The sequence below is a fragment of the Odocoileus virginianus genome, chromosome 13 (genome assembly GCF_023699985.2).
Source record: "Odocoileus virginianus isolate 20LAN1187 ecotype Illinois chromosome 13, Ovbor_1.2, whole genome shotgun sequence".
In the NCBI taxonomy this organism is placed as follows: Eukaryota; Metazoa; Chordata; class Mammalia; order Artiodactyla; family Cervidae; genus Odocoileus; species Odocoileus virginianus.
In genome coordinates, this window is record NC_069686.1 from 5,284,097 (window position 1) to 5,306,087 (window position 21,991).

Below are 21,991 nucleotides of genomic sequence, written 5' to 3' on the forward strand. Positions count from 1 at the left end.
GATTCTTTACCACTGAGCCATCTGAGAAACTAAATATATATAGATAAGTATATTTTCACCCCCTTTAAAAAAATGCTTTCAAGGATATGTATAGAGTATTATACCTAAAAGGAATATAATAATACTGGAATACAAACAAAACAAGAGGCTTAATACCACTGTTCTTATAAACTGTGACTAATCATAGCAATGGCTTCAACTCTACACCTTAAAGTTGAAACACAACTTTCAACCAGTTACCTCTATGTTTGGTATAATTATAAAGAAGTCATGCATGAGAACTTTAAAAATGTTTAGAACTCAGACCTCATGTTCAAATCAAAATCTCCTGCTTTTCAATAGTCACATTTTCTCTCATCTGCAGATATGGAAAAATTAGCAATACACATTTTCAGATTCAAACCATATGAATGTTTAACTTTTTTTTTTTTTTAGTATCCTGTTATATTAAGAAGTGATTAAACACCCTCCCTCTAAGGCTGTTTTCAGAAAAACAGTAAATGAAGCTTCTTGAACTGGAGCTCTTTTACATATATTTGATTATTTTCTTTCTAAACTAAGCCCACTCTTACTTACCTCTAGTTTCAAAGTTCTTGAAATATGTGACCACAGATGTGGTGACATGTCTTGATACCAGATGAATTTCATTTGGACCCAGTTCATGGTCAGCAAAAGCAATGACTTCAACTTCCTTCAGAGGCTTTATTTTCAGGTAACTCTTATTTTCCCATTTTTGCAATAAAGAAAAATCTTCCCTTCTGACCTTAGCTTTTTTGTTTTCTTCTTCAAGTATATAGCTGATTCTTTTATCCCACATTCTAAGCATACTTTTCTCATTCTTTTGTCCTCCAGATGTTATAGACAAAGGGTTTTGCTTTGATATGAAAAATGGTCTCATTGTTTCCGTGCTTTCACTAATGAGTGGTTGATTTGGAAATCCATAGTTTGACAGCACAGTACTGACAATATTTTCTGCAGCTAAACAAATCTTGAGTGGAGAAACACTTGTCTGAATTTGGCTAGGCTCAACAACTGGTTTGGAGATCTCGTAATGAAACACTTTTGGATTTTCACCTTTTCTCATTTCTATAAATGACATTACTTGCTTTAATGCTGTTTCTGTGGATTCATTTGCTTTCTTTAGCAGATTTTCTAAGACACTCCCTTCGGGGAGGGAGCTATTTCCTTTCACAGCTTGATCAAAATAGCCCAAGTTGGATTCCTTTGGTATAGTGTCTTGCACTTTGTTTCTAGAAGATGAAGGTCTATTCTCTGAATCAGGCCTTCTCATTGGCTCTGAGTTTCTAACTGTGTCTTCTACAGATGCTCTGGAATATGAGGGTAAATTTGATGAAGACTTATACCTTTTTTTCATATTTTCCTCTGAATAAAAACCCAAACCTGGAGCACTGCTTTGTGGAAGATTATTCCCAAAACTTACTTCCTTTAACTTTGACATGGGCATTTTCATATTAGTTGCTAATTCAACCTGGTTAACAATGTAAGTATTTTCTACTCCTTGAAACAAATTTTCCTTGGGAAGGTTTTTGATGAAAGACTCACTGAAATGAGCACACTGGTCCATCAGTGTCCCAATGATCTCACTTGCTGCAGTGTTCTCTTTCACTATGCTGACAGAAGATGGTTCCACTTGGCTTACTTCTTTGTCTAGCTTGTTCTTAATTACACCAAGCATGTTGCAGACAATATTAATAGCATATGTAAGTAATGCTGAATGGAATGAATGAACCTGTAGAAGGGTATTCTGAACATTTTCCTTGGAAACAATAGTACTTGACTTGGATTCATCAGAAAATTTTTTCAGTGGTTGTAACTTTGGCAACATCTTTTTGCTTAATAGTCTTTGTTGCACAGGAAAAAGATTTTCTACAGGCATTTTCACTATTTCAGAAAACGGATATTTAGAGGTATGTTTAAACTGTAAGTCCACAAATGACTCTAACATGTTTAAAACCCGTTCTACAATTTCTTGAACAATTTGGTTGCTAGAGCCCAAAGGACTTTGGTCTTTGGTTTTAGTGTTATATACTGGTACATTGCTGAGGATGTCCTTGGTTGGAAAACCATATTTACTTTTAGTAGTAATGTGTTCTTTCCTATTTGCTGGAGTTTCTTTACCATATAGGGTGGGCATCTGGGACAAAAAGCACAGCTGTAATTTTTCAAACAGCATTTCAACAATTTCCCTTCCAAACATATTAATTTGTGCTTTGGTGTCTTCAGCTTTTGTAGAAGCTCCCTTAAAACAACTATGAAACCGGTTTTCACAGTCATCAAGATGTGGCAGATTTAAAAGCGAAAGAGAATATTCTAATTCTTTTGCTTTTATTGAAATTTCAGTCAAACCATTTTCAGCTATCATCAAGAGCTTACACTTTTCATTTTCCATGTCATTTGATTCAGCTTGCCACTTGTCAAACATTTTTTTAAATATACCTTCTTTAGGAAAAATCTGTTCTAACTGTGAAGAAACATTTTCCAAGTAAAAACAGGCTTGTGGTTTGGCAAGAGACTTTGCACCTATATTTCCCTGTGAAAGTTTGGGATCATCCAGATGTGAGAATTTGATAGGATTAGCAGAATTGTGGTTATTGATCACATATAATCCTTGCAAAACTGTATTAACTATTTTATTTGCTGCCATGATTTGATCAGATGGTAAAGCTCTATTGTTTACCATTGCTCTAGTTCGTGTCACCTTTTCCAATTCTTTAACAGTTGTTTTCAGGATATTACTTATTATATCCTTGGCATACATTTTTAGTTCCGAAGTAGGCAGTTTCATTTCCAGTAAGTTTTTGGCATCTCCTGTTGATAGGATGTGTGGCAGCCTGATATCCATCTTGGTCCAAACGTCTTTTGGGGTCTTCTCTCCAGGACTTAATTTGGTCCTGCTCTTGGCCTTAGCACGACTAAGTCCTATGTGTGGTTTTGTTCTAAATTTAGGCAAAGGAGTAACTTTTGATCTTGCTTTTAAACTTGTTTTAATACTTGGCTTAGGGCTCACTTTAGAACTGTGTAGTCTTAAAGGTTGCAACTCATCAGAACAACTTTCAAGGGACACAGTGCCTTCTAGATAAAATGAGGCAAAATTTGTGATCTTATTGAGAACCACTTGAACTAGATCTTTCCCCACTTGTGATGGTGAATATCGTAAAAAAGTATTTTCCAATAGAGAGATATTTCGACTGTCTGCATAAGGATAAACCTGTGGTAGCACAAATCTAGTGACACTACTTCCTATTCCTGCTTTAGTTTCTTTGATGCATGGTGATTTCTTTGGTAAAACATTTTTGTTAGCTGGTTCTCCTTCATTATTTTCATATAATGATGTCACGATTACAGAGTACATTTTCCCCAAAACATTTTCAATTATTTCACTTGCCGCATTGTTGATATGTGATTGACAGAAGTTGTTTTGTGTTATGTCCGATGTTTTAGAGTTAGGTATAAAGTGGGGTATTTCATTAAAGGAAGGCAAGTGGCCTATGATTTCTATTATTTTTTGATACACTTTACTTATAACTTCTTCCACTGCACTGAATAATGCAGTTCTTTCTTTTTGTTTTGATTTTTCATTTCTCATAAATATTTCTTCTAAAACAATTCTTTGGCTTTCCCTTTCCAATGCCATTTGGTTTTGTTCTAATGGATACTTTAAAGATAGAGACAGTTGGGTGTTTTTTTCCTGAGCTCTTTGTCCCAGTGATATTTCATCTGATATGGTTAATTGTGAAAATAAATTAGGATTGTCTTTTGAGTAAAAACTGATTTCCTTTGCAGATCTTTTATTATATAAACTCTTTAAGATACCATTGACAATTTCACTTACAATGGTAATTTCTTGGAATGAAACATTGTTTGGATATGGATGCATCTTTTGGATTTCAAGGTCTAAGTCATTTTTAATAAAATTCAAAATGGCACTGGCAATGATGTCAGAATATTCCTTAAGACTAGCTTGTGATAGATGAATTGTAGATCCAAGTTTTTCTCTGTAACTGGCAAAAGTGGAATCTGTGAGCTCTTGGCTGAGAATAGTTTCATTTGATATTTTCAGAATATTCACATTTGATTCCACCTGGCTTGGTTCATGAAAGATGATGCCATTTTGCTTACAGTTTTCCAGTTCTGGTCTCACAAATGACTTTTTTTTAGGCTGGAAAGCAAGCATAATTAACGAATCTATTCTTTTTGTGGCAAATGATTCTAACCAATTAAAAATACTTTGAGTGATGAAGTTAGCACTTTCCTCACATGAATCAGGAACAAATTTCTTGGGGTCTTCTTTCTCTACTATAGTTATCTGGCTATCATTAGCATAAGCTGGTTTAAGAATTTTTGAAGATGGAAAATGCTCTGTTTTTCTTTCACTTTCTGACTCCATAAGAAGAGACTGTTGACACTGTGCTTTTGGAAATGTATTACAAAAGGTCAGAGGCAATCTAGTAGAAGTAGGATCCTTTGCATTTATGCTAAGCATGACAGCAGAACTGAGATTATGAAGTACAAAATCTACTATATCGTTGGATATCAAAATAACATCAGATTTAGGAATTGAAAACTTTGGAAGAATTTTATTTACACCCTCAATGTCAGAATTTGCTCTGGGATGTTTGCCAGCTATGCTACATTTCAAAGTGGGTGTGGCAAATGAGAGATTATTCTGGTTGAGTGTTTTTTCATAAATATCACATAAGACACTTTCAATGGTATCTTGCATTTGAAACTGAAGTACTTTTCGATACTCAATCTTATTAAACAGCTTTTCAATAATACCTTCTTGCTCATCTGAAATGATCTCTTTGTCAGAACTGTTCTTGTCACATTTTCCTTTGGATGATACAATATCTAACACTGTGTTAACAATTTGACTTGTAATACTTTCAGAAACCACAATATTATTCATTAAGAAAGGAGTTTCCTTCTCTTTATCTAATTCATTTTTGATTCCTTTTAAAATTTTTCTGGCCACTTCTGTTGCATATGTATTTAATTTGTCCAAAGAGACCTGACAAAATGAGTTAGTGTTTTGTGACATAACATTATCCACTGAGCAAGAGGAAAACTGACCCTCAGAATACAAATCTTTGGCTGACAAAGCTTTGCTTAATGTACTCTTATCCTGTTGAACAGGTAAAGCCATTGGAACTGTGAAGTTGATTTGGGGACAAAAAAGAGACTGTACTTTGGAAGTAGCAAAAGTTTCTAAACTTGTTAATATTGCCTGCACGATATCTTCAACTATGTTTCCTTTAGCCTGTCTGTCAATATTGAATCTAGACTGAAGAGTATACGGATTCTTGTTCAGTGCAGTGATGGAGGGTTTTCCTCTTCCATAGGTGTGTTCACGGAAAGAAACATTTGCTGAGAAGGTGATGGTTTTATAGCTATTTTCACTTGCAATTGTCTCTGTCTTAGCAGCTGTATAAAGTTTATCAAATACAGTTGTAACAACATCATCTGCCACTATGGTTACATCTGCTTCAGACACCATCATTTTATCTATAAATGGAAAAGATGTTTGAGCAACTGGCTCACCAACATTGTGAGGGATGTCGCTTAAAAGGGAGTGGGAGAGAGAAAGCATATTTAATTGACTGACCAAAGCATTTTGAAAGATCTCATTCAAAATATTTCTTATAATGGGAACAACTGGAGATTTCTGTGGTTCTTTGAGCTTCACTTCAAGTTTGTTTAAGGTTCTTTCTAGAACCCACTGTTGAAGAGAATCTGATTGAGTTTCTTCTCTTAGTGGTATTCTCTCACCAGTGAATTCTTTCTCTGTGTTTGTAGCATCTTCTAGAAATGAATCTGATTCAGCTCCACCAGGAAGAAAATTTCCATAGATTGGCCTGTATCCATTAGTTTCACTGTCTCTCTCTTCAGGTTCAGTTTCATTAAGCATATCTGAGGATACTGCATCTAAGATTAAACTGACTATATTCTCTAGCATTTGTTTCTCATGTGGTGGTGTTTTCACACTTGTCTTCAAATCTAACGGGTTCATATTTAATTCTGTTTGAATAGCTTTCAAAATAGCACTTGATACTTTCTTTGCATTTGTGTATAAAGCTGACTGCAATAGTTCTTCATGTGTGTCTGTGAAAACTCTGAGGCTTTCACATTCCACGTTCATCTTACTGGTTTTTTTATTTTCATTGTTAGTAGAACCCAGAGTTTCTAAATTTTCATTGGCAAACCCTTCCAGTTTAGCAAAAACCATATTAAGAATATCTGAAGCTACTGCTTTTAGCTTATTTGAATGCATTTCTTTTGCACTCCCTGTTTTGGAAGACTTGGGAGCAATAGGTTTTTCCATGCTTTTAGTCATCTCTTTATTACCCTCTTGAACCATCCTGGAAACTATGCTGGAGATTATTTCAGTGCATTTGGCCATTTCCTCAATAATTGTAGTAAATGATAGGTTGTCAATATCGAGAGGCTCTGAGCTAGCTTTACATCCACAACTGACAGAACTAGTATCTGTGTCGACACTACATAATTTTGCAATGATATATTCCAAAATTGTTGTGGAAATGAGCCTAATATTAGACTGCAATTCAGTGGCTCTTTGCTGATTCTTATTGGTCTTCTCTCTGCTTAGCTTAGAACAAGATGGCTGACAGTGAGGGTGAGCCCCTATGAGCTTGCATAACATTTCATAGAGTGTTTCCCCAATATTATCTAACACTTGTAATCTGGAATTCTCTTTGAGATCTTTTCCATTAATGACACTATGGAGAGCACATGGAGTAGCTAAAACTTTGTAAAAAGATTTTTTATCCTGTCTGCTTGGCAAAATGCTCCCTTTATCAACATTATCAGATCCATGTGAAGCTGTTGGCTTTGAGTTATCTGAAGAGAGTGAAATACTGCTTTGATCTGAATGTCCACTTGATAATATTTCACAAATAAAAGTTAATAATGGTGATTCCATGATGTCACCATTGAGATCTGAGACATGAGATTCTAATTTCTTAGTGTCAGTAAAACATCCTTTACCTGTGAGGGATTTGGTATGGTTTCTTTCCCTAAGATTTAGGTTTTTCTCACTGAGTTCTAGTTCACTCTGGATAGCACGCAAAATGATGTTTACCACTTTAGCTGTGTAAGTACTAAGTTGAGATTGCAATGAAGATTTCTCTGAAAGTGAAGGTTTGAAGCCCATTTGCAATTTTGGACAAATAAATAACTTCAGCTTTTTAAAAACTGTATTAATGATCTTATCAGTAATTTCATCTGCAGGTTTTGGTTCACTCTCTTCAGATTTTAACAGGGGAGGTTTTGCCAGATCTCCACTGAGTGGAGATAAATATCTCATTTTCTTTTCACTATCGAACCATATTTTTAGTGGCTTTTTATTTGGTGCTGCTTTGACCATGTGGAGAGTGTCAGGACTCTCTAGAGAAGCTGGACGTACTGATGATGAAATTGAACTTTTGGTGGTACTGGGAATGCAGCTTGCCTTATGAAGTATGTTTAATATAGTGTCTGTTATTTCCCGAGCTACTGTACTAATTTCTGACATAGAAAACAGCTGGTCCATCCATTCTTGATGTGATGGTTCTTGAGATTTTTCTGAAACAAGAACTGAAGCTTTGTCAGTTCTACTTTCTAAGTGACCAGGAGGAACAGAAGATATGTCCCTGAGTGTTTCTGTTAAAATACTTTTAACTGTGTTTTCTGAAGCCTTTTGTATTTGATGCTTTTGATCTTGGCTGAAAAATAGAATGTCTTTATTCAAACAGGGTTTTTCCTTCAAATTTTTTTTATCCTTAAAAAATGGTAACTCAGTCCTTAATCTGCGACCATGAAACACAACTTTGCTTCTTGGAGAAGCAGGCTTTGTAGGTAGTTTGCTATTTCTTTGGTATTCTAGACAAGCATTTCCTTTTGTAAACCAATGCTCAGGAATTTGTTCTTGTGATTTTGCTTTTTCATCTTTGAAAGATGAATCAAGCACATTTTCCACAATTCTGTCTATTTCTTCATTATCATCTTCAGAATAAAGGACCATGCCAGGAACATTAACAGGTGGAAATGGTCTTCCAGACCTAGGGCCATTAGATAATCTAGTGCCAGTGAGTCTGTACTTTACTTCAGTTTCAGAAGGACTTCTCAGTCTAGAATGTCTACATTTTTGATTACCTCCTTTTACTGGTTCCTGATGTAGCTGAGTAAAGATATCATCAAGCAACTGAAGGAATACTACTGTTTCTTCAGATGCAATAAGTCTCTCATTATTAAGTTCAGTTTGTACAAATCCTAGTATAGTGCTGATTACTTCCTCTATATAGCCAACCAAAGAGGACTGGGAAAGAATATTTGACATTAAATTTTGTATCTTTTCTTTAACAATTAAATTAGCTGCATCAAGTTCAGGATTACATTTCTTTTTGTCAGCTTTTATATGGTGCATACATGTTGGGTCTGCCACATGTTGCTGATAGGAAAGTTTAGTTGCCTCTTCAAGATGAGGAAGCTCATTTTGCTTACGAGCTGTAAGAGTCATCAGCTTTTCTAAAATGGCATGCACCATGTCCTCTGCAATGTCACACATGGGTTCCGCAGTAGAAGGCACTGAAGCTATTAAAGGTTTTTCATATGATAGAGTGAGAGATTCTCCACTGGGTGTTAGGCTTGGTTGAATGTTGACTGACAAATCTTGTGAATATATCTGGACACATTTTTTCTCAACTGCAGACTGTAGCTTCTCAAGCACATTTTCCACAATTTCTGAAGCTACTGAGCAGATATCAGCATTGGAAACCAAGTCTCCTCTTATAGGCTCACTTTGGTCAACAAAAACTTCAGCAGTAACAGAAGAAATCGAGGGAATGGCATGTGTTAAATCAGACATTATTTCTTGAAAAATGCTTTCCAAAATCAATTCAGTTTCCCCTTTTAAGTGACACTTAAAGTTAACAAAAACATTCTTTAAACTCTTCATTTCATTCATGGCTTTTGCTTTTTGATCAGAAAACAATGGATTCTCTAAACCATCTGTTTCAGTGGTAGCATCCTTTGATTTTTTGGGGCCTGTTTCAAGTGATGCTAGAAGATGACTATCAGATTGACAACTTCTGAGGTCAGGGTATGTATATACCATGCGTGTTTCATTATATTTTAGTCCATTTGTTACAGATTGTCCTGTAATGTGACATGTTTCTCCCACAACTGCTTTTTCCACATGGGCAGATGGCTTTGATGGTGTGGTTGGTCTCCTTACTGATACGTCAACTGCAAACGCACAGGGCTGTCTCTTGAATGATTTAGTCGTTGCGGAAGTGTAGCTTCCATATGTAAACTCTTCACTGCATGTGCTACAAAAACTTGAACTATCTGAGGACAGGACAGAGTCATCAGACACTGCATATGTATTATTTTTCAACCTTTCTTCATACTTTGTGATGGCTGGGTATAATATGCTGGTAACTGTAGCCACAACCCAGGTCATGATATTCTGAATTATGCTATTCAGTTCTTCAGAAGTTACCTGGTTTGAGGCAAGCAGGAATGAAAAGAAAATCATTTAACTATCTACTCTATGATGCAACAGAAGGTAATATTTGATGTTTTATATCAAACAATGCATAGCTTGATACCATCATGGTTATAAAGAGAACATGGTAAATATATATATTTAGAATTTCAAATTAATTTCAAGTTGGTTTATTCTCTACTAAAGTTAAAAAAAAATATAAGTTTCCATTTGGCTCCCATTCCCTCAGAACATTTTTACTTATTTATTTTTTTCCTAACATTTATGGCTGGGATAAAAGAATTTTTGGTTAAAAAGAAAGAAAATGAAAAGTCACTAAATTGCTGTCTAGGCACATTATATTACATGCATGTATTTTTTAAAGAAGGAACATAGTGTCTACAACCCAGCAAAATTATTTTAAAATGATGCAGGTTATTTCTAACAAATTATTTCTCAAACAGATATGGTCAAAACATTTGGGTGCCTTCAGAGGCATCTGTCTAGCTAAGAGTAAGGATGGAAAAGAAGCCAGCTCTCCTCTCATTCCCTGATGCAGAGGTGAGCCTGTGATCTGTTTACAGGGAAAGGACTACAGCTAATTGTTAAGAATCCAATAAACAAGCAAGCAAAAAAAAGTTCATGCTTTATGGAGATTGCATGGGTTTGTATCTAACAAGATAGTATCAATGGAAACTGTCATAGAAGGCAAAGAAAAGGTGATACAGTGAAGGAACAAATGAGTTTAGATAGAAAATAAGGGAGGCTAGAATTGCATCTCAAAGAGTAAAGAGGGTTGAGCAAGGATAGGTTTAGAGAATTCCTCCTTTTGAGCTTGATATAAAACCTCAGGGACGAGATTTGACTGACCATCTCCTTAGTGGTCAATGGTGCTATCCTATGTTTAAGTCTGGGCTTTTCAGATAGCTCAGTTGATAAAGAATCCACCTGCAATGCAGGAGACTCTGGTGCGATTCCTGGGTCAAAAAGATCTGCTGGAGATGTGATAGGCTACCCACTCCAGTATTCTTGGGCTTCCCTTGTGGCTCAGCTGGTAAAGAATCTGCCTGCAATGTAGGAGACCTGGGTTCGATCCCTGGGTTGGGAAGATCCCCTGGAGAAGGGAAAAGCTACCCAGTCCAGTATTCTGGCCTGGAGAATTCCATGGACTGTATGGGGTCACAAAGAGTCAGACATGACTGAGTGCCTTTCACTTACTTAAAGTTAGACTAAGAGCCTCAGTAACAGAATCCATCTGTTTCTATATACTTCTGCTTGTGTACTGAAAACATACTTTGGATTTGTATTTATAAAAATCCTCTTGCCTATAATAAACTAATCAGTTCAGTTCAGTTCAGTCGCTCAGTCATGTCTGACTCCTTACGACCCCATGAATCGCAGCATGCCACGCCACCCTGTCCATCACAAACTCCCGGAGTTTACTCAAACTCATGCCCATCAAGTCAGTGATGCCATCCAGCCATCTCATCCTCTGTCATCCCCTTCTCCTCCTGCCCCCAATCCCTCCCAGCATCAGGGTCTTTTCCAATGAGTCCACTCTTCGCATGAGGTGGCCAAAGTATTGGAGTTTCAGCTTCAGCATCAGTCCTTCCAATGAACACCCAGGACTGATCTCCTTTAGGATGGACTGGTTGGATCTCCTTGCAGTCCAAGGGACTCTCAACTAATAGTCTGTTCAAAATTGTTATGACTCTTAAAACAAAAACTAGTAAACCTAAGTAACTGGCAGCAAAGCCTGGAAAGCTGTCATGTGGGCAGGAGAATAAAAAAAAAAATAGGATTTCTGTAATGGGGCTGTTCACACCCAAAATACTGCCTTAAGTTAGCACAGAAAGCAGAGACATCACTTTGGTGACAAAGGTCAGTATAGACAAAGCTATGGTTTTTCCAGTAGTAATATATGGATGTGAGAATTGGATCATAAAAAAGCCTGAGTGATGAATAATTTATGCTTTCAAATTGTGGTGCTGGAGAGTCCCTTGGACGGCAAGGAGATCAAACCAGTCAATCCTAAAGGAAGTCATCCCTGAATATTCACGAGAAAGACCTATGCTGAAGCTCCAATACTCTGGCCAACCTGATGTGAAGAGCCAACTCCTTGGAAAAGACCCTGATACTGGGAAAGACTGAGGCAGGAAGACAAGGGGGCAACAAAGGATGAGATGGTTGGGTGGCATCACTGACTCAACAGACATGAGTTTGAGCAATCTCTGGGAGATAGTGAAGGACAGGGAAATCTGGCGTGCTGCAGTCCATGGGGTCACAGAGTCGGACACGACTTAGCAACTGAACAACAAGCACACAGTTATACCCATATTAGGCCAACAATCAAAGATAAGTTAACACCTATGCAGCACACTCTCTTTTGACACATGGTGTTTGGGGGCACCCCAGAGAAAGCCATTATATTCTGCTCTAATCCTTGAATCTTCTCATACATTTTGCATTCATTATACAACATCCAAAACATTATATAACATCCAAAATGAAATGTTTTGAATAAAAACAATTTATTATAATCTACTATGACATATAAACTGAGACATTCAATATATATATTGCTTTTTGCTTTTCTTACTACCAGAGATCATAAATGATAGAACTACATTATTATTCTGCGGGGAGCCAGCCTGACTGCTCAGGCTACTTCTTGGCCCTGAGAGAGATCAAGAGGTCCCTCTCTGTCTCGCCACCCCTGATTTATTAAAGTGCAGGTTGACCTTTCTCACCTCCCTCAAGGAAATTGCTGTAGCGACCTTTTACCCATTTTCCTGACGAGACTGTCAGGCTCCTGTGTATGGTTTATGTCTAGGTAATCTTTAGAAAATCTTTAATTGATTGTAATCATGATAATCTTTTAACTGATTGTAATCATACTAAGACGCCACTCCCTTGCTCTGATAGTCTTAAAGAGTTGAGATAAAATTCCTGAGCGAAGACTAATGCCTGCGATTCTGCACGTATACATGTCCTTGATCTAAATTTAGCGAGTCCTGTTAGCATATATAAGCATGTTACTCCTCAATAAAGTTGTCGGTTTCAGTCGAGAGCTGACTCCGTCCCTCTCAACCCCATCTTTCCGAGTCTTTATTTCTCAGGTATTTTGGCGATTGCGCCCGTGACCGGTTCATTTGCCGGCAGGCTCCGGCATTATTCTTAGGCTAAGTATGACATATGAAAGAAAGCTATTCCTAATATGTTTTGTTCTTAGGTGATTAGGTCCCTTCCCACCAAACTGACTCGGGACAAATCCAGGCATCCCAACTCATGAGCCGAGTCTGCAAAGTGATATGTAGTGGCTTCCATGAAAGAATGGGTTTATGGTTATTTGACACTATTCTTATAATGGCTAGGTCCCTGAATGCTCCTCCCTTGACTTCCTGCCCATCTCCATGAGACCTCTTCCTGAATGGGCAAAATTATCTTTTTATGAGAACCTTACTGCAAAATCTAAGAATTAACTGAAAGTGAACTTTAAAGAAGAAAAAATGGGCAAAGAGGGACATTAATATCAGTAAATGATTTCATAGTTTTTTTTCTACTATGAAACATTTAAAATTATCATTAATATGCTGCTTTATCAATGAGTTTTATGATACATACTTTTTCTTGCAAGTAGTTTTGTAGGAGATGCTGTTTTCTGTAAAGTCAAGAAAGGTTGATAATTTTGTTATTATTTAGGGTCAAGAATTTATGTAGTTTTTTCCAAAACTTATAATCACTGAATCAGTTTTTTTCTCTTTATATCTGAAAGAATTTTTTAACAGAAATTCAGAAGAATAAACTGTACTTCCATCCCCCACCACCTGTTTCTCTTCCTTCTTTGATACTGGCCCATATGCCTTAATACTCAGAAGCAGAATTATAGCTGTTGCAGAAAAATGTCTATTTGAAAATTCTACTTCTGACTCACCTTAGACATTCCTGCTGTGTGGTCCTCTGAGAAAGGACACAGACTTGGAGGGAGAAGGTAAGCTAGTCCTTCATGTTTGCTAAAAGGCAGCATGAAGTGGCAAGACACTTGACCAGAGCTTCAGATAATCCTTTACTTACCCTTTCAAATCCCATAGTTTTATTCATGCTTTCATCAAACAGCAAGGAATTATGTGATAACTGTTCAATAACCATGGGTTAAAATAATACATTTATAACCCTCTTAAATACAAATTTAGATGTAGCCCTTTTCTATGTATGACAATATTCTATCATTTATTCTAGTCAGATTTTTATCTTGATAATAAAGTCAACAATGCAATTTTCTCACTGGTAACAAGAACTCAATGAAAATTATAGAACAGCTAATAAAACAAAATCTAAGATTTAGTTCTTACTTATTTTTGTATATTTCAGGTGTTTATTTTCATGTATTTCAATATAGGCCCTTTGCTTATCTTTTTCCTAAATACTTATAATAAAATTGATACACCTTTTTTACTTTTTCTAGTCCTGTACTTTACATTATAAAATCAGGCACTGAGTTTGTGTTGGGTAATGAGACATTGAGTTTGCAGTGATGAGATATGGGCTCCTGCTCCAACAGCAATGAGTGTCTCTGACCTGTGAGGTCACATGCAAAGGAAACAGATTTGGAATGAACTCAGTGTTCACTTGCTCATAAACTGGATTCTCCCAAGATCTCTGGAGAACATGTGTACAGTTAAATAGATGCTTTCAGAAGGGTGATGAGATGGCAGAGTAGAAGGACTTGAGCTTATCTTCTCTCACAAAAAACACCAAAGAGGCAACTAACTGCTGAACAATCATCCACAGAAAAGACTAGATCTATGAGAAAAAAGGTATTCTACATCTAAAGACATAGCAGAAGCCACAATGAGACAGTAAGTGTGCTTCTGTGAGATAATCAAATCCCATATACACTGGGTTGGTGACCCACAGACTTGAAACATATTGCAGTTTCTCCCAGAGGTCTGAGAGTTCTGAGCCCCACATCAGGCTTCCCTGCCTAGGGGTCTAGCATCACAAGTAGGAGACCCCACGGAATTTGGTTTAAAGGCCAGCAGGGCTTGACTGCAGAAGCCCCAGGACTAGGGCAAGCAGAGACTCCACTCTTGGAAGGTGCATGCAAGGTTTCACATGCACTAGGACCCAGAACAAGGCAGTATCCCCATAGGAACCTGGGCCAAACCTACTTGTGGGTCTTGAAAGGTCTCCTTGGAGTTGGCGGAAGTCCCAGGAAATATTCCTCAGTGTGAGCTCTCCAGGAGGTCACCATTTTGGCACTGAGAGTTGGCCCTATCCAACAGCCTTCAGGCTTCAGGCCAAACAACCAACAAGATGGGAACACAGCCCCACTCATCAACAGAGAGGCTGGCTAAAGCTGTCCTGAACCCCGTGGCACGGCCCTGTCCACCACGGGCACAAAATCCAGCACCACCCACCAGTGGGCAGGTACCAGTCCCTCCCAACAGGAAGACTGCACAAGCTCCTGGACTGACCTCACTCACCAGGGACAGACAGCAGAAGCAAGAACTATGATCCTACAGCCTGTGGAACACAAACCACAAACACAGAAAGTGAAACAAAATGAGCCATCAGAGAAATATGTTCTAGATGAAGAAACAAGATGAAACCCCAGAAGAACAAGTAAGTGATGTAGAGATAGGTAATCTACCTGAAAGAAAATACAGAATAATGTTAGCAAAGATGATCCAAGATCTTGGAAAAAGAATGGAGGTATACACTGAGAAGATAAAGCACTAGAAGATTTAAAGAACAGAGATAAAATAACTAAAATAAAAAATACACTAGAAGGAATCAATAGCAGAATAAATGAGGCAGAAGGATAAATAAGTAAGTTGGAAGACAGACTGGTGGAAATCACTGCTGCAGAACAAATAAGGAAAGAAGAATGAAAAGAAACAAGAGTCTAAGTGATTTCTGGGATATTAAACACTCCAACACTCCAATTACAGGGGTCCCAGGAAGAGGAGAAAGGGCCTGGGAAGATATCTGAGAAGACAATAGCTGGAAAAATCCCTAACATGGGAAAGAAAACACTCAAGTCCAGGAAGTGCAGAGTCCCATGTAGAATAAACACAGGGAGGAGTGCACAGAGACACATACCAGACTGATAAAACTTTAAGACAGAGAAAATAATTAAGGCAGCAAGGGAAAAGCAACAAATAACTTACAAGGGAGTCTGCAAAAGGTTATCAGCTGATTTGTCAGAAGAAACTCTGTAGTCAGAGGGAGTGGCATGATATATTTAAAGTAACAGATGGGAAAAACCCACAAGCAAGAATACTCCACCCAACAAGGCCCTTGTTCACATTTGAAGGAGAAGTCAAGAGCTTTACAGACAAGCAAAAGCTAACAGAATTCAGTACCATCTAACCAGCTTTAGGTGCAACAGAATGGGAAAGACTAGAGATTTCTTCAAGAAAATTAGAGATACCAAGGGAACATTTCAGGCAAAGATGGGTTTGATAAAGGGCAGAAATGGTATGGACCTAACAGAAGCAGAAGATATTAAGAAGAGGTGGAAAGAAAACACAGAAGAACTGTCTAAAAAAGATCTTCATGGCCCAGATAATTACGATGGGGTGATGACTTACCTAGAGCCAGACATCCTGGAATGTGAGGTCAAGTAGGCCTTAGAAAGCATCACTACGAACAAAGCTAGTGGAAGTGATGCTATTTCAAATCCTGAAAGATGATGCTGTGAAAGTGCTGCACTCAATATGTCAGCAAATTTGGAAAATAGAGCAGTGGTCACAGGACTGGAAAAGGTCAATTTTCATTCCAATCCCAAAGAAAGCTCAAACTATCACACAATTGCACTTATCTCACACACTAGTAAAGTAATGCTCAAAATTCTCCAAGCCAATCTTCAGCAATATGTGAACCATGAACTTCTAGATGTTGAAGCTGGTTTTAGAAAAGGCAGAGGAACCAGATATCAAATTGCCAACATCCGCTGGATTATCGAAAAAGCAAGAGAAAAACATCTATTTCTGTTTTATTGACTATGCCAAAGCCTTTGACTGTGTGAATCACAATAAACTGTGGGAAATTCTGAAAGAGATGGGAATACCAGACCACCTGACCTGCCTCTTGAGAAACCTGTATGCAGGTCAGGAAGCAATAGTTAGAACTGGACATGGGACAACAGGCTGTTTCCAAATAGGAAAAGGAGTATGTCAAGGCTGCATATTGTCACCCTGTTATTTAACTTATATGTAGAATACATCATGAGAAACACGGGGCTGGAAGAAGCATAAGCTACAATCAAGATTGCTGGGAGAAATATCAAAAACCTCAGATATGCAGATGACACCACCCTTATGGCAGAAAGTGAATAAGAACTAAAGAGCCTCTTGATGAAAGTGAAAGAGAGTGAAAAAGTTGGCTTAAAGCTCACCATTCAGAAAACTAAGATCATGGCACCTGGTCCCATCACTTCATGGGAAATAGATGGGGAAACAGTGGAAACAGTGTCAGACTTTATTTTTCTGGGCTCCAAAATCACTGCAGATGGTGACTGCAGCCATGAAATTAAAAGACGTTTACTCCTTGGAAGGAAAGCTATGACCAACCTAGATGGCATATTAAAAAGCAGAGACATTACTTTGCCAACAAAGGTCTGTCTAGTCAAGGCTATGGTTTTTCCAGTGGTCATGTATGGATGTGAGAGCTGGACTGTGAAAAAATCTGAGTGCTGAAGAATTGATGCTTTTGAACTGTGGTGCTGGAGAAGACTCTTGAGAGTCCCTTGGACTGTAAGGAGATCCAACCAGTCCATTCTAAAGGAGATCAGTCCTGGGTGTGCATTGGAAGGACTGATACTGAAGCTGAAACTCCAATACTTTGGCCACCTCATGTGAAGAGATGACTTATTGGAAAAGACCCTGATGCTGGGAGGGATTGGGGGCAGGAGGAGAAGGGGACGACAGGGGATGAGATGGCTGGATGGCATCACCAACTTGATGGACATGAGCTTGAGTAAACTCCGGGAGTTTGTGATGGACAGGGAGGCCTGGCTGTGGTTCATGGGGTCACAAAGAGTTGGAAACGACTGAGCGACTGAACTGAACTGAAGCTGGATCTTATTTGGGTAATTGCTTTTTTTTTTTTTAAAGGTAACAGTGTTGGGTCTAAAATGATAGTCTCTCAGCTCTAACATTGAGAAAGCCTTATCTAAATACCAACAGAAACTGATCACCACCAGTTTGAGGAATAAAAACCCCTGAGGTACCCCAAATCTCTTTTTCAAAGTCTGGCAAGTTCCATCACTAGAGATTATTATTTTGGATTATATGGCAAACATATTTTAGGGTAAGAATGACTAATTAAAAGTTTAAAAATTAAAACTAATCTACCATATTTAGGAAGTCTGTAATCTCAAAAGGTTCAAGGAAAGGTAAATGTTTAAAAGGGGATAAAGGCAAAGAGATAAGTCTAGATTCTGGAAAGCTACCTGAAGAGAAGAGGTCATATTTGAAAGTGGCATGAAGACTCTAAATATAGGGTGAGTGTAGAGCCACAGTGGGGTAAGGAAATAGAGAAGGAAATGGAACAATATTCACTTGTCTACTTTACAATTTAACCTTAGTGATGAGAATTTGCAAAATATATCAGTTTACTAAATCTAAGTAGAACTACAATGGAGGATCCCATACAATTATTTGCTTTTTAACATCACTCATGTACTTCTTAGAATACTAATTTATAATTATATATTAACATTCTTAGATACTTACGTATTTGAGAAAACACAAGAAGGGAAGATACCGTGGGCTGTGGCAGGAGCCTGAAGTCCTATTTAGCAGAAAAAGAACAATTAGTTTGCATCCTTCCCTTAAAATGGCAATTCATGTCCTTTAATAGGTCTTTTTTCTGTTATCAGTCTTGTTTAAAAGCCTCCAGGGACTCTCCACAATGAAGTCTAAATTCCTTAGCAAGGCATAAGATGTATCGTAAAATCTGATGTCTCTCTAGTGTCCTCACTGGCAAGTCTTCCATATATATTCTATGAATCAGAGGCACAGAATTACTTACTTCTTAAGTGTATCGTATTTTCCATGTCTCTGGGCCCTTGTTTTGCCATTTCCTCTGTCTGGAGCACCCTATGTCCTCTTTTAACTTATCTTTTTGGTCTCATTCAGCTTATGTTAACTCTTCTAACTTCTTTGGAACTAAGTAAATGAATATTGGGACTTGCCTCATAGCTCAGCTGTTAAAAAGTCTGCCTGCAATGCAGGAGACCTGGGTTCAATTCCTGGGTTGGGAAGATCCCCTGGAGAAGGAAATGGCAAGCCACTCCAGTATTCTTGCCTGTAGAATCCCGTGGACACAGGAGCCCGGTGGGCTCCCGTCTATGGGGGCGCAAGAGCCGGACATAGCAGCTAAGCACACACAGCGTGGACACTGCTCCAGTGCTCCTAGAGCGTTCTGCCGGCCCCACTGTAAACTCACTGTGCTGCGCTGAGACTGAAGGTCTGCTCTTCTGTCCTCCTGAGTACGATAGAAACCCAACCCTATATCCCCAATATTCATGTTTTGAGAATACTATTAATGTTTCCTGGAAATTTATTCATTGATTTGTTGGCCATTAGTCTTCTCTCACTCAAATGTCATCTAATTTGCCTTGTATATAATGTAGTAAGTAAGATTCCATTACTGGGTTTTGTTAAGTTGGTGCAAAAGTAATTGAGGTTTAACATTGAACTTTACAGTTTGATCATGGAATCCATTCTTAAATAAATGTGGTTATAACTGATATACATCCTTTTAATGCACATTTCTCACTTTATTTTATTTTTTTTTTGCTAGTTATTTGTTACTTGCTGCTATTTTAGACTATAAAAATGATGTTAGATAAAAAGCAAATTGGAGCAATTTTCTTATTTGAGTTCAAAATGGGTCATAAGGCAGGGGAAAAAATTCACAACAGCAACATGTATTTGACTCAGGAACTGCTAATGAATGTACACTGCAGTAGTAGTGGTTCAAGAAGTTTTGCAAAGGAGATGAGAACTTTGGATGAGGAGAATAGTGGCTGGCCATTGGAAGCTGACAACAACCAATAGAAAGCAGTCATTGAAGCTGACCCTCTTAACAATGACATGAGAAATTGCCAAAGAACTACATTCTACAGCCATTTGGCATTTGAAGCAAATTGCAAAGGTGTAAAACCTTGAAAAGTGAGTGCCTCATGAACTGACCACAAATCAAAAGATCGTTGTTATGAAGTGTCATCTTCTCTTATTCTGCACAAAACAATGAACCATTTCTCTATCAGAGTGTGACATGTGAAGAAAAGTGGATTTCATACAACTGTCAATGACCAGCTCAACGGCTGGACGAAGAAGAAGCTCTGAACCACTTCCCAAAGTCAAACTTGCATCAAAAAAAAAAAAAAAAAAAAAAAAGAAGTGATGGTCATTGTTTGGTGGTCTGATGACCTTCTGATTCACTACAGCTTTCTGAATCCCAGCGAAACCATGACATCTGAGAAGTATGCTCAGGAAATCGATGAGATGCACCAAAAACTGCAACACCTGCAGCTGGTATTGGTCAACAGAATAGGCCCAATTCTTATTCACAACAACACCCAGCTGCAATTATCCTCCACAACAATGCCCTACTGCACAATACACAACCAATACTTCAAAAGTTGAATGAATTAGGCTATGAAGTTTTGCCTCATCTGCCATATTCACCTGACCTCCTGCCAACTGACTGCCACTTCAAGCATCTTGACAAGTTTTTGCAGGGAAAATGCTTCCATAATCAGCAGGAGACAGAAAATGCTTTCCAAGAGTTCATTCAATCCTGGAGCATGGATTTTTGCATTACAGAAATAAACCAACTTATTTCTTATTGGCAAAAATGTGTTGATTATAATGGCTCCTATTTTGATTAATAAAGATGTGCTTGAGCCTAATTATAATGATTTAAAATTCATGGTCTGAAACCGCAGCTGCTTTTGTACCAACCTAATAGTAAAGATTCTGGATACAGGTGACAGGGAGTTTTTATATACATCTCTACAGGCACAGTGGATTTAGTGTTTGTTAATTATGCAAATGTAGAAATGAATAAAAATTTTAGACAAAAAGAATGTGTTGGATACAGAAAAGTATTAGTAATTAGAGCCTGTTCAAAGTCAAGTTTAAGTGGTAATTCTTGTTTCTCCCAATGAATGAGTAACAAATAGGTAACAATGATGTATATAAAAAGTCTTACTTAAATCCAACGGACCTTTTTGAGTTTGTGTAGATATATTTGTTGTGTGTGTTCAGATTCTGAGAAGTAGTATTTCAACTCAGGTTGGGTACATGAGACAAGTGCTCGGGCCTGGTGCACTGGGAAGACCCAGAGGGATCGGGTGGAGAGGGAGGTGGGAGGGGGGACTGGGATGGGGAATACAGGTAAATCCAGGGCTAATTCATATCAATGTATAACAAAAACTACTGTAATGATGTAAAGTAATTAGCCTCCAACTAATAAAAATTTAAAAAAAAGAAAAAAAAAAAAGATTTCATATAACTGAGAAATTAAGTGTGAGGATAATACAATTTTAAAAGCAAAATAAAAGAAAAAAACTCTTCTATGGTTTTCATTAATATGCTGTAGTAAATTGAAATATTTTCCTAGAATTCTGTATAAAACATTATAGCTATCTTCTTTAAAATGCTAAGGTTTCAAGTAGGAAAGAGAAGTCTTTTAGAGTAAAAAACTGGGGGAACATAAATATAGAACTATAAGGAAATGTTGAAGCTGATACCTGCCCTCTGCCCATCGGCCATAACTGCAAACTTAATGGAGAGCCAGGGAATTAAAATATATCAGGCTCAAGTCATATGGGAAATTGAAACCTAGAGCTTATAAAAACAAATTGGATTCCACAGAGCTACACGCTTGGTGAAAGAGCTGTCTTTAAAAAAAATTTGTGGCACAGAGATGCACATGATACCAAGGCAGAAACACATTATGCCTTGGTATCAGTGTGGAAGAGGGAGAAAAGGAGAAAATAAAAATATATCTTAATAATTCACAACCACAGATTATCTCTTATGTGATTTTCAGGTGTAAATTCACTTTATGGTCCACAAACCTCCAAATGAGAAATTAATTTAAAATGAACCTGTTCTTATAGCTCTCCCAGATGCCTAGAAGTATATTAAAAAATTAACAGCTTTACTGAAGCATAATATTCCAAGAGCTGTACATATTTAATGTGTGCAGTTTGAGTTTCTACATAGTAATACATCCTATCAAAATATAGAATTCTGTCATAAATGAGCTAATATGTAACAACACATCCCTGTCATACACATAGACAAATTAAAAAAAAAAATCAATGTGCCTTTTATCAGGAAAAAGAAATATTAAAATTAGACCTCAAAGATTTCATATATCTGAATTATCAGATATATAAAATATATGTATTTCATATGTTTAAATACATAAAGAAGTAATTGGAAATCATAGAACCTATCA

The 21,991-nt window shown here is 37.5% G+C and overlaps 1 protein-coding gene across 1 annotated transcript in view; it reads right to left on the reverse strand.

The window, feature by feature from the left end:
• The window catches only part of FSIP2 (fibrous sheath interacting protein 2), a 127,782-nt gene that overhangs the window by 34,005 nt on the left and 71,786 nt on the right, over nt 1–21,991 (reverse strand). Inside the window, exons 14-16 of the mRNA XM_020886299.2 lie at nt 18,247–18,304; nt 13,130–13,166; nt 577–9,520 (exon numbers count right to left, since the gene is read on the reverse strand). Coding sequence (XP_020741958.2) covers nt 577–9,520; nt 13,130–13,166; nt 18,247–18,304 — 9,039 coding nt within the window. The remainder of the gene's footprint in view (nt 1–576; nt 9,521–13,129; nt 13,167–18,246; nt 18,305–21,991) is intronic.